This window comes from Macaca fascicularis, chromosome 6 (genome assembly GCF_037993035.2).
Source record: "Macaca fascicularis isolate 582-1 chromosome 6, T2T-MFA8v1.1".
Classification (NCBI taxonomy): domain Eukaryota; kingdom Metazoa; phylum Chordata; class Mammalia; order Primates; family Cercopithecidae; genus Macaca; species Macaca fascicularis.
In genome coordinates, this window is record NC_088380.1 from 85,400,948 (window position 1) to 85,415,160 (window position 14,213).

The 14,213-nt window shown below is 37.1% G+C and overlaps 1 protein-coding gene across 50 annotated transcripts in view; it reads right to left on the reverse strand.

Annotated features, from left to right (window-relative positions):
- SSBP2 (single stranded DNA binding protein 2) overlaps positions 1-14,213 on the reverse strand; it is a 329,283-nt gene that overhangs the window by 52,046 nt on the left and 263,024 nt on the right. For all 50 annotated transcript variants that reach the window (XR_012413808.1, XR_012413807.1, XR_012413804.1 and 47 more), the window contains 2 exons: positions 2,605-2,671; positions 1,808-1,878 (listed from right to left, as the gene is read on the reverse strand). Coding sequence is in view for 45 of the 50 variants with exons in the window: in XM_073993723.1 (XP_073849824.1) it covers positions 1,808-1,878; positions 2,605-2,671 (138 nt within the window). In the remaining 5 variants the exon portion in view is untranslated. The remainder of the gene's footprint in view (positions 1-1,807; positions 1,879-2,604; positions 2,672-14,213) is intronic.

Sequence of the window (14,213 nt, forward strand, 5' to 3'; positions counted from 1 at the left end):
TTTTATGTTGTTAGAAACAATACATATATACAATACGAACACATAATACAACATGTACTATTGTATGTAGGTCTGAGTCACATTATCTGGGTGTTGAGTTCTCAATTTTTTTAGTCTGTTGGGAGCACAGCAAAACATCAGCTTAACTTTTAAAAAATAGATATACAAAACAAGCTCCAAAGTACTGCTCATAATGCTGTTTCTTGGAAAGGAAAAATGAGTAAGTTCATTCTTTTAACCAGCTTTATGACATGTTAATCTCTGACCCACGAGGTAGAAATTTAAAATTCTGGATTTTAAATTAGTTTCTTTGAAAAATGACATTATAAAATTAATTTCTACCCCAAGCAATTTTCCTGAGAGAGACAAAAGGATGTTTTAGCTAAAATGCATGATATCCTGGAACAGCATGCTTAAAATGTCACCAACAGCTAGAACAGGTTCAACCTCAGTGTATACTTCTGGGAAATTTTATAGAGAAGTCATCTAACATCTGATATATACTGATAGTATTATGCTTGTTCAGTAAGACCCATTTTAATGTTTATTTCTAAGTGGTTTTCTACTGTTTTCCCATTCTATAATGAAATGGTTGTACAGAATAAATTGTCAATGACAATCTTTAGGATTTACGGAAATATATTTTATACTTACTCTTTAATATTTTCAATCAACTGGGTTTTATTTATTTATGTATTATTTTTATTATTATTATTTTGAGATTGAGTTTTTGCTATTGTTCCCCAGGCTGGAGTGCAATGGCGCAATCTCTGCTGACTGCAAACTCCGCCTCCCAGGTTTAAGCGATTCTCCTGTCTCAGCCTCCCGAGTAGCTGGGATTACAGTCACCTGCCACCTCGCCTGGCTTACTTTTTGTATTTTTTGTAGAGACGGGGTTTCACCATGTTGGCCAGGCTGGTCTCAAACTCCTGACCTCAAGTGATCCGCCTGCCTCGGCCTCCCAAAGTGCTGGGATTATAGGCGTGAGCCACTGCACCCAGCCAACTGGGTTTTATTTAACTTGACCATCTCCCCAGCATAACTAAGAAAAGGGTAACAGTTACCTTTTGAATAGTAATTATTATAATGTATTTCCATACAGTGTATTTTCTCAAATAAATTAAAGGCTTAAATGATAGCACGCTGTTAAAGTATGGTTTGCTGTTATATCGATTTGGCATGTCACAAATGTTATGTCCTCATGAGTCTAACAACTATGTTATATGAAGCCTATAATGCATATTCTCATAGCCAGCAAATAACATAGTTTGTTTACATATATGAAGGAGCAAGAAGCTCAGCATCTAGGTTTCTGCACTAATTTTTTTTTTTCAGTGTTCAGTTTTATTATTTATTTATTTATTTTACTTTAAGTTTCCGGATACAAGTGCAGAATGTGTAGGTTTGTTACATAGGTATATGTACACCATGGTAGTTTCTGCACCTATTAACCTGTCATCTAGGTTTTAAGCCCTGCATGCATCAGTGATTTGTCCTAATGCACTCCTTCCCCTTGCTTTCCACCCTCCTGACTGGCCCTGGTGTGTGTTGTTCCCCTCCCTGTGTCCATGTGTTCTTGTTGTGAGAACATGCAGTGCTTGGTTTCCTGTTTCTGTTTTAGTTTGCTGAGGATTATGGCTTCCAGCTTCATCCATGTCCCTGCAAAGGACATAATCGCATTCCTTTTTATGGCTGCATGGTATTCCATGGTATACATGTACCACATTTTCTTTACCCAGTCTATCATTGATGGGCATTTGGGTTGGTTCCATGTCTTTGCTATTGTAAATATGCACTGATTATTTACCTGTGGTCCTAAGGGCACCATTCCTCTTGGAGGAGTCATTCTCTGCATTGGCCCACCCATATTTGGATGTCCTAAAAAAAGTATGAAGATATTAGCCAAGTAATGAGCATGACTACTAAACCACAGGCTAGCGGCTTCCTCCCTCCTGGGTGTTATTGTCTCATTTACCAAGTGTCTGAGTACTGACACCATCTTACCTTGCCTTCCAGACCACTTTTCCACCTCTTACCACTACCTACCCACACTCTCTATTAATGTCTTGACTGAAATTTTCTCCCTATTCTGTGGTGAATTAATTCTCTAACACCATTTGCTCCTCTTTCCATGGAACAGTACGATAGAGCATTACATATCTGTGGTTCCTAAGTATCTCTGGAAGGATTTGATTATTGAGATTGTTAAACTAATCAAGCCCCTTGCTGCTTAGCACCTTCTTTCCTTCTGCTCATCTTTTAGATGGGCTAAAGCCTGTATCTGAAAAAGGCAAAAGAAATAATAAGTGATATTATCACTTAGCTTCCTATTTGTTAGATGTTATATAAAAGGTTTTAGAATTATTAATTAAAATATGGATTTTGGGATCTTCACGTATTCTTTTTCTTATGTTATCACTACCCTCACTATCATGCATAATTAAGTGAGCTGGAAATATAAATCATTTGGCCATGTTACCTAGAAAAACGCAACTGGTATAACTATAGGAGATTTACTTATACAAATACAATTTTCCTTAAGAGATAAAAGAATTTCCTCTATGGTTCTGCACATCAATTTCCCTTTTACTTTAGAGTAGTCACCTTGTTGTCGAGTTGGATCCATTCCACTGGGGAGTAATGGCTGACTTCCTGGGACACCTCCAAGCGCCTAGCAATTTATTAAGAAAAATAAAGAGCAATATTGTAAGTATTTATAAAATAAGTGCTTTAACAATTTCCTTTTAAATGCCTATATGATAATTGCAAGAATGCATTTGAGCATTTCTCAAGATTTCTTATATTTCACATTCATTTATGAGTTTTGCAGGTTTATGTACCTTAAATAAGTTCTTAATTCTAAAAAGATTCTACTTTGTCCAATTTTGCGACAAATAAAACAAGTATTTTGAGGGAGTAAAAATCTATGCAAAAACTGTCCTATTTCTTGTTGAGAAGTATTATGCCTTTTCCAAAAATTAATTTACTAAGAATACTGAAATAACTAAATTTTCCTTCTTACATGTAAATTCCCTATTTCTACAGAATATCTTAGTCATTTGAGATTACATAGCAGCAAGACAAAAATGCAAAGGGACCATTGAAAATTGTTTTGTAGTCACATTTTCCCTAATAAATTATTTATTGAAATAATACTTAAAATACAAATAAATTAAGCAATTTGGGTATATGGAAAAAGGAAAGTAGAACTGACAAAGGTAGATATGAACTTAACAGGGTTTGTTTCCTGGAATATATACTGAACCATAAGTTTCTAACAGTTGTCTCAGCAGCACTTAAAGCTGGATTAAGGTATAAATGATTTAAACCTACTGATCTTAAGTATAAAAGCATACACATATATGAAAAATCCTGACAACTGGTGAGAATTTCCATAAAAATTCACTAATTTAACTTAAAGCATGAAAGTTCTATCTAATTAGTTAACATATTCGGCTATTTCAAAAGAAATTTAACACTAAATAATTTACATGGCCAGATCAGAACTGTTTCCTAACTTGTTATCACTTGGGATGAAGTAGATAGCTTCCATTTCCCAAGCCATTTGGGTAATTTTTCAAAATTTTTGTTTATAAGCACACCAAATACATATTTCTTGAGATCCTACTACATTGTCTGTTCCCGGATTACCTCTCCAGCCTAATTTCTTGCCACTACCCCACTCACGTTCTAACTTCCAGTCATACCAAACTTCTTTCAGTTTTTTTTCCTATTCACGCATTCAGTCAACAATGTTTAAATGCCAACCACTAAAAACAAGACAAAATAAAAACTAAACTGAAAAAAATCTGTCCTCTCAGGAAGCTTACAGACCCTTAAGTAGTTATTGTTGACACTGTTTAGATCTCAGTTTAGGGATCACTTCCTAACAAAATTATTCCCTGTAGCCTCAATCTGACATAAGTCCTCCTTCCATTTGTGTGTGTGTATATATACATACGCAAGTTACATTGAACAAATACATACGCTGATTGAATAATTGTGTGTGTATACACATACATACAAAGAAATAATCCCAGATTGTGTGTGTATATATGTGTGTGTATACATATGCGTGTGTGCATGCATGTGTAATTTCACATGTATAATTTCAAACTTCCAGAAACTGTACAAAGAATTTCCAAATACCTTGACTCAGATTGCCAACTGTTAACATTTTTTACTGTATTTGCCTTATCAGCCTTTTTCCCTTTCTTTCTCTCTATAAATATATACCTATTATCATAAATCTTTTTCAGAACTACTTAAGAGCAAGCTGAAGACATGATACCTCATTACCCCTAAATACTGCAAAGTATAGTTCCCCCAAGAAGAATATTTCCTACATAACCACCATACAGCCTTTTAAGTCAGGAAATCAACATTGATAGCAACACTACGCTCCAAGTCCAAGACCTCATTTAATTTTGCCATTTGTCTCAATAATATTTCTTTATTCTTTCTGGTACCAGAACATCATGGAAGACATGTTATATTTAGTTGTCCTGTCTCTTCATGTTCTTCTAAACAGGAATAATTCCTATTGTTGCTATCTATGTCTGTTCTATCCCTACCTATCATGTCCTCGACTATTTTAAAGAGAACAGGCCTTAAATTCTACAGCACGGTGTCTGATGTTTCTTTATGATCTAGACTCAAGTCGTATTTTCTTAGCAGGAATACCAGAGAAATGATGCTATGCCTTTCTCAGTGTATCACATCAGAGGGCAAATGATGTTGATCTATCCCACTACTGGTGATGGTAACCTTGATCATCTGAATGTGTTGTTGTCTGTAGATTTCTACACAGTAATTGATTACTTTTAGTATAAGAGCTATTCTGAGATTGTCAATATTCCATTCCTCATCAATCGTTTATCAACCCATCAGCTGTAGCCTCCACTAACAACTAACCACTATGATAGTTGTCAAACAGAGATATTCCATGTCCATCATTCTTTTTATATTTATTAGTTGGTGTTTCGCTGTAAGGAAAAGCTTTTCTTATTTATTCACTTATTTACTCAGTCATAGATTTCTGTATTGTTCAGTGGGTTGTAATCTATTACTATCATCATTTATTTCAACAGTCAAATTATCTCAGATTTGGTGAGTGAGAAGTCTTTCAGGTGTGTGTGTGTGTGCGGTGTGTGTGTTATAACATACCCACATCAATTTTTGAGCTTGCCTTAATTTATGGCATGAGATGTTCCAGGTTCACCTCATACTTCTTCTGACCTAGCCTTGGAATCAGCCCTTTCCCCAAAAGGCCCTAATTCCTTTTAGTGGAGGACAGCCTTTAGGTATAAAGATCTTGCACCTCAGGGTGTTCTTGTTACTTGGGTGCATCATTTTTAGGCTCTCTCAGTAAACACCGAGCTTGAAAATCTGTGCAGGTGTATACGTACATGCATATATGCACACACACGCACCTGTGACTAATTCTATATTTATTTGTGTGTGTATAGCATATACATCTACCATAAATGCATACTTTCCAACATCAATTCAACAACTCCAATCTGATACTTCAGGATTATTTTTAGCCTTCTTCCTTTCTAGGTTTGTAGATATTTTCTTCTTCAATAGTGGGAAACCTGGTCTATGTTAATTATTTATTACCCCTCAATACAATTACTTATTTATTCAATCAGTGTATTTATTTGTTCAATATAACCAGTCTCCCAACCACACGGGCCACTTCATCTTGCCATCTCTGCATGGCTACCCCCCGCCCTATCCCCCACACCTGCCATGTCCTGGCAATGCAGAGAAGGTAAGGGCTTTTTATGTGTTTTTATAAGATCATATACCTCACTTTCATAGAACTTAAATACTACCATTACTTGTTTTCTTCTCTGTATCTCCAGACTGTAAACTGCAAAAGTAGGGATCCTATCTGTGCCTACTGTCACAGAATAATAAATGTATATTGAGGGAAAGGGAAAAGGAATAGGGTTTAGACTGACAATTTTAGGAATCATTAATGATAAAGTCATAAGAATGAAACAGAGTTCAAAGAATGAGAAGTAAGAAGATAAAAGATTTAATTCTTTGAAAATACCAAGAAGAAGTAAAAAAAGAAACTGAAATTGAATAGGCATGAAATTAGCAACGAGACTAAGACCAACATCTCAGAATGCCCCAGGAGAGTTTCAAGAAGGAAAAAGTAGCCAACACTGTCAAAAGTTATAAATAAATGATGTAGGAGGAGGACTAAAAATGTATGACTAATCGATATTATATTCAATTGTGAACCTAAAGTTCTTGCTTTCTAAAAAAATTAATTTTTTTTTTTTTTTTTTTTACTTTTTAGAGGAAAGGTCTCCCTCAGCTGCCCAGGCTGCAGTGCAGTGGTATGATCATAGGTCACTGCAGCCACAAATTCCTGGGCTCAAGCTATCCTCTGCTGCAGCCTCCCGAGCAGCTGGAGCTACAGATGCATGCCCCCACACCCGCCTAATTTTTTATTTTTATTTATTTATTTATTTATTTATTTATTTTTTCCGAGACAGAGTCTTGCTCTGTCACCCAGGCTGGAGTGCAGTGGTGCAATCTCGGCTCACTGCAACTTCCACCTGCCAGGTTCAAGCGATTCTCTTGCCTCAGCCTCCCAAATAGCTGATATTACAGGCGCCCACCACTGCACCCAGATAATTTTTGTATTTTTAGTAGAGACGGGGTTTCACCATGTTGGCCAGGCTGGTCTCAAACTCTTGACCTCATGATCAGCCCGTCTCAGCCTCCCAAAGTGTTGGGATTATAGGCATGAGCCACCGCACCCGGCCTATTTTTATTTTTTTATGCAGATGGGGTCTCACTATGTTGCTCAGGCTGGTCTTGAAGAACTCCTAGCCTCAAGCGATCCTCCTGCCTTGGCCTCCCAAAGCTCTGGGATTATAGGTATAAACCACCATGTCTGGCCAGATTCTTGCTTTTTCTTAAGTCTCCAAATGGTTAGAGTTATACACTCTGAACTTTGACACTTCTGTCTCATTATAGACAATAATGATTTATCACTGGCGGCAACCATCTTCTTCAAAACTTTACTGTTTCTAGCTTATCTTGGAAGATCAGAACAATTGACCACCCTTTCTTGTTTCTGTTCATCACTTAAAAATATGACATAATCTTACAGAAGTCTTAACCAATATCAAATTGGTTTTCAAAATGAGTGTTTTAATCTAAATTTAACTCTTTACTCATCACTGTTTGTCTTTTAGAATAAGTCAAATCTGTAACTTTTAAAACATTTTTATCAGCCTTGGGATGACCGGATAGTAGCTTTGTGCATCAACAGTGTTGTAATCACTGCATTCTTTAAACCTTTAATATCAGAAAAATGTATACATCTGTGACATCTTATTTCTATATTTATGACGTAAAAGGTATCCCACTCGGATTTGTTTAGTCACAAATTTTGGCATGCATTCTTTGTTCTTGTTTTTGTTTTTGAGACAGTGTCTCGCTCTGTCGCCCAGGCTGGAGTGCAGTGGTGTGATCTTCACTCGCTTCAACCTGCACCTCCCAGGTTCAAGTGATTCTCCTGCCTCAGCCTCCTTAGTAGCTGGGATTATAGGCGTCCACTACCTCGCCCGGCTACTTTGTGTATTTTTAGTAGAGATAGTGTTTCACCATTTTGGACCAGGCTGGTCTTGAACTCCTGACCTCAAGTGATCCACCCACCTCAGGCCCCCGCCCAAAATGCTGGGATTACAGGTGTGAGCCACTGTGCCCAGCTACATTCTTTGTTTTATAAAAGATCTACACACAGGAAAACAATAACACTAATGAGGAGGGTACTTAATAAAAACAAAATATACATGGTAATATACACTTGTAAGCCAGTGCATTTGCGCCAGGAATTGTGCTAAGTCCTTCAGTATTTCTTTCAATGTTTATAACAATCTTATAAAGTTATTATGCATCCTTTTTAATGATAAAAAGCCAAGGTTTAATATGTCACTAATTTGTTAATTTGTCCATGGTTATGCTATTTTTAAAAAGGTTTTATTGATGCATGATTTACATACCACAAAATTTGCCCATTTTCTAATGTTAGAACATTGCCCACCTACAGTCATTTCCCATTCCCCATGACCAGTACCCTTCACCAGCACTAGGCATTCACTAATTTTCACTAATTTCACCATTTTCTGTCTTCCATGGTTATACTATTCACAAGTAGCAGTGTCAGGGCTCGAGACTGGATTAACATATTGCAAAAGCTCTGAAAGATGTGCCTTAAATCCTAGGATTTAAAATAAATGAAATAATATAAAAATTTATTAAAACAAATAATTAAATGTGGGAACTGCCTGCTTCATAAAAGAATTATTTAGTTCAAAAGAATTTATCGTAACTTCAATGGCAAGACCCTCTAGGCACTTATGAACTGATGTACAGGCACACCTCAGAGATATTGCTGGTTTAGCTCAAGACCACTGCAATAAAAGTGAATATCACATTAAGTGAGTCATATGAATTTTTTGATTTCCGAGTGAATGTTTTGTTTACACTATACTGTAGTCTATTAAGTGTACAATAGCATTATGTCTAAAAACACAATGTATATATCTGAATTTAAAATTATTTTATTGGTAAAAAATGCTAATAATCATCTGAGGCTTCAGTTAGCTGTAATCTTTTGGCCTGTAGAAGTCTTGATGGCTGCTGACTGATAAGGGAGGTGTTTGCTGAAGGCTGGGATGGCTATGGCAATTTCTTATAGAGACAGGGTTTTACCATGTTGTCCAGGCTGGTCTCAAACTTCCGGACTCAAGCAATCCACCTGCCTTGGCCTCCCAAAGTGTTGGGATTACAGGTGTGAGCCACTGTGCCCGGCCAGCTGTGGCAATTTCTTATAATAGATAACAATGTTTATTGCATTGATTTCTCTGTAGCATGTGATGCTGTTTGATGCCACGGTAGAACTTCTTTCAAAATTGGAGGCAATACTCTCAAACCTTGAAGCTGTTTTGTAAACTAAGTTTATGTAAAATTCTAAATCCTTTGTTGTCATTTCAGCAGTGTTCATAGCATCCTTACCAGGAAAGAACAGATTCCATATCAACAAACCATTTTTGCCGAGCGCGGTGGCTCAAGCCTGTAATCCCAGCACTTTGGGAGGCCGAGATGGGCGGATCACGAGGTCAGGAGATCGAGATCATCCTGGCTAACACGTTGAAACCCCGTCTCTACTAAAAAAAAATACAAAAAAACTAGCCGGGCGACGTGGCGGGCACCTGTAGTCCCAGCTACTCGGGAGGCTGAGGCAGGAGAATGTCATAAACCTGGGAGGTGGAGCTTGCAGTGAGCTGAGATCCGGCCACTGCACTCCAGATTGGGCGACAGAGCCAGACTCCGTCTCAAAAAAAAACAAAAAACAAACAAAAAAAAACCCATTTTTATTGCTCAATCATGAGAATTCACTCCTTATCTGTTAAAGTTTTATTATGAGAATGTGGAAATTCAGTCACATCTTCAGGCTCCACTTCTGATTCTAGTTCTCCCTCTGTTTTCACCACATCTGTAGTGACTTCCTTCACTCAGGTCTTGAACCTCTCAGAGTCATCCACAAGGGTTTGAATCAGCTTCTTCCAAACTCCCGTTAATGCTGATATTTTGACCTCTTTCCATGAATCACAAACAGACTTAATGGTATTTAGAATGGTGAATTATTTCCAGAAGGTTTTCAATGTACTTTCCCCAGATTCATCAAAGAAATCACTACGGATGGCAACTACAGCTTTATGGAATATATTTCTTAAATAATAAGAACTGGATGGGTGCAGTGGCTCACGCCTGTAATCCCAACATTTTGGGAGACCAAGGCGGGTGGATCACCTGAAGTCAGGAGTTCAAGATGAGCCTGGCCAACACGACGAAACCCTGTCTCTACTAAAAATACAAAAATTAGCTGGGCGTGATGGTGGGCGCTTGTAATCCCAGCTACCGGGGAGGCTAAGGCAGAAGAATCGCTTGAACCTGGGAGGTGGAGGTTGCAGTGAGCCTAGATTGCGCCACTGCACGCCAGCCTGAGTGACCAGAACAAAACTAAATCTCAAAAAAAAAAAAAAAAAAAAAAAAAAAACTGAAAGTAAAATTACTCCTTGATTCGTAGGCTGCAGAATGGATGCTATGTTACCTTATACAGGAGAACTCTGATGCAGTTGTCCAAGATTAATGAAAACAACATTAATGAAAACAAAATTAATCTTGGACAACTGCATCAGAGCTCTTGGGTATAAGATGTGTTGTCAAGGAGCAGTAAAAAAGAAAGGAATCTTTTTCTCTGAGTAGAAAGTCTCAACACTGGGCTTAAAATAGTCAGTAAATCATGCTGTAAAACAGATGCACTATCATTCAGGCTTTGTTGTTCCATTTATAAAGGACAGGCAGAGTAGATTTAGTATAAATTTTTTTTTTGAGACAGGGTCTCACTCTGTTGCCCAGGCTGGGGTGCAGTGGTGCAATCTTGGCTCACTGCAACCTCTGCCTCTTGAGTTCAAGCAATTCTCCCACCTCAGTCTCCTGAGTAGCTGGGACTACAGGTGTGTGCCACCAAGCCCAGCTAATCTTCTGTACTTTTTGGTAGAGATGGGGTTTCACCATGTTGGCCAGGCTGGTCTTGAACTCTTGATCTCAAGTTATCCATGTGCCTCAGCCTCCCAGAGTGCTGGGATTACGAGTGTGAGCCACTGCACCTGGCCAGATTTAGTAAGTTTTAAGGGACCAAGGATTTTTCAGAATGGTACATGAGCACTGGCTTCAACTTAAAGTTAGCAGTTATATTACCCCCTAATAAGAGAATCAGCCTGTCCTTTAAAGCCCTAAAGGAAGGCATTGACTGAGTATGGCTATGAAAGTTCTAGATGGCATCTTCTTCCAACAGTTTAGTATAGTCATCTTCCTCAATTATCTTAGCTAGATTTTCTGGGTTACTTTCTGCAGTAGAATCATCAGCACTTGCAGCTTCACCTTGCACGTATGTGTTCTGGAGACAACTTCTTTCCTAAACTTCATGAACAAATCTCAGCCTGCCTGCTTCAGGCTTTTCTTCTGCAGCTTTCTCAGCTCTCTCAGTCTTCACAGAATGGAAGAGACTAAAGACCTTACTCTGGGTTAGGATTTGGCTTAAGGGAATATTGTGGCTGGTTTTATCTTCTATTCAGACCATAAAAACTTTCTTCTCTCAGCAATAAGGTTGTTTTGCTTTCTTATCATTTCTGTGTTCACTGGAGTAGCACTTTCCATTCTTTCAAGAACTTTTCCTTTGCATTCCTAACATGGTTGTTTGGCACAAGAGGCCTAGTTTTTGGCTTATCTCGGCTTTTGACTGCCTTCCTCACTAAATGTAATCTTTTTTTTTTTTTTTTTTTTTTTTTTTGAGACGGAGTCTCGCTCTGTAGCCCGGGCTGGAGTGCAGTGGCCGGATCTCAGCTCACTGCAAGCTCCGCCTCCCGGGTTTACGCCATTCTCCTGCCTCAGCCTCCCGAGTAGCTGGGACTACAGGCGCCCGCCACCTCGCCCGGCTAGTTTTTTGTATTTTTTAGTAGAGACGGGGTTTCACGGTGTTCGCCAGGATGGTCTCGATCTCCTGACCTCGTGATCCACCCGTCTCGGCCTCCCAAAGTGCTGGGATTACAGGCTTGAGCCACCGCGCCCGGCCACTAAATGTAATCATTTTTAGCTTCTGATTTAAAGTGAGCGATGTGCGACTCTTCTTTTCACTTGAACACTTAGAGGCCATTTTAGGGTTATCAGCTGGCCTGATTTCAATACTGTTGTGTCTCAGGGAATAGGGAAGTCAAGGAAAGGAATAGTGATCAGGGAGTGGTTGGTCGGTGGAGCACTCAGAACATACAGAATTATGAATTAAGTTCACTGTCTTGTATGGGCATGGTTTGTGGCACCCCAAAACAATCACAATAGTCACATCAAAATCAGTGATCACTGTTAAGAGATATAATGAAAAAATTTTAATATTATGAGAATTACCAAAATGTGACACAGAGACACAAAGTGAGCACATGTTGTTGGCTAAATGGCACTTACTGACTTGCTCAATGCAGGGGTGCCATAAAACTTAATTTGTAAAAAACGTATCTGTGAAGCATAGTAAAATGAGGTATGCCTGTGTATCTCCTTGACTACCATTATATAGTTTACTCATGGAGACTAAATGCTCACTGATGATGAAAAAATGGTGAATTTCTCAAAGCTTTAAGCTTTAATTTAGTAACAATTTTGATGTAACAAATTCTTTATGGGCCCGTGATGATATAAAATGGAGGAGAATCATTTAATCAATAAATATCAGAACTAGAAGAGACTTTAGAAATACCCACATCCACTCCTATTTTACAGGTAAGAAAACCAAAACCCAGAAAGTCTAAGCTACTTGTTCAAAGTTATACATTGCTGACTTTTTGAACCTAAGATGCTGGACGCATTTAGGTCCTTTCAACATCACTGTCATTTTATTCCTCTAAAACAACAATATTAACACAAAAGATATTAAATTTAGTGTAGGCAGATGTTTGTCTCTATAACACAACTCACCATTTGACATATATATATGTGTGTATATATATACACACACACTTATACTTTTCTTTTTTCTATATTTCAACAACTGCAACTGTGCTGTTCAAATTAATAGCCCTTTACCACATGCAGCTATTTAAATTTAATTAAAATTAATTTAATTAAAAATTTAGTTCTTCACTCACACCAGTCCTATCTCAAGTGCTCAAAGTACTAAAATTACTGCATATGATAAATGCAGGTATAAAATATTTCCATCATCCCAGAAAGTTCTATTGGGCAGTGCCGCATTAGAATGTCAGTTCCACAAGAGAGATTTTCATTAGTTTGTTCACCAGTGTATCTCCCACATCTAGAATGGTACCTGGGACACAGTAAACCTCCACAAGTATCTGTTGAATGATTCAATATTTTGGAGAGTGATTTTGGATAGCCCTGTGAAGTTTCTATCCAAATACATGGCAATGTATTCTATGTATTTAGACTTACCCAAAAAGGGTATATCTATGATGAAATGACTATAAGATAATGAGGTATGTTTTGGCAAAAGAAGTGAACATTGTATCAAAAGCCTCCATAAAACTATAATTTAATTGTATCATAACACCTCCATAAAGCTGTAACTTAAATTGGGTAAGACTGAATAGGATTCACTATGCAAAATTTTCTTGGTTTGAGAAGGATAAGAATAAATTTGTTAATTTTCTTTCCCTACAAAGGTAGAACATAACTAGAAAAAGATATATATCCCAGGATAAACTAAAAATTCAAAGTTATAAGAAAAGAATATATTTTAATCTTGCCTTGTTGGATTTGAAATAATTTAAATATATTAGTGTAATTATCATTAAAAACAAAAAATAAGGAGCTCCCAATGATAGAAAGGGGTATTCTAAACTGGCCAAAGAGGCTACTTTATGCTTTTAATCATTAATCACTAACATATTGAACAGGTACACCATTTTATCATCTCAATAAATTTAATTCTATAACATGATTTTTAATATGTACAAAATATTTCATCATTTCAGTATACCATAATTTATTTAACCACTCATCTATTATTGGACAAATATCTGAAGATTTCAGTAGAATGGTCAGATGTAGTGTGTTCTTTTCTTAAAACACCAAATTTAACTTTAGAGTACAAAATGGACAACAGAATTAACAATGTTTTTAATTCCATATATCTGTTGACAGTGTTTCAGGAATCTTAAGAAACGGAGGATAAAGTTTCTAAATCCTATAGGATCAATAGATCAATAGTTAAATTATTTTTGGTGTCACTCATATGATTAACATTATCTGTATTTCTGGCTGTCTTGAATTCCTCAAGATAGTGTTGAATGAGTACTGTGAATTTTTCTGATTGGATATTTTATCCATGAGAAGGATAAAGACTTGCTCTGTTCCAGGTTATAGATGCTTCAATACCAAAGACCCGTTCTGCGAGTTGAACCAATTCCAATGTAAAATGTATAGTCAAATATATTTTGTAGATTTAACTTGTATGTTTCATGTTTTGTCACATATATTTATCCTCTGCTACAATGCACAGTTTTGTAAGTTTATTTTCCTTTCATCATTTTAGACATTATTACCCCTTTCTATATTTTTACAACATAATGACATTATACCATATTCCAATACATGGTACTATACAT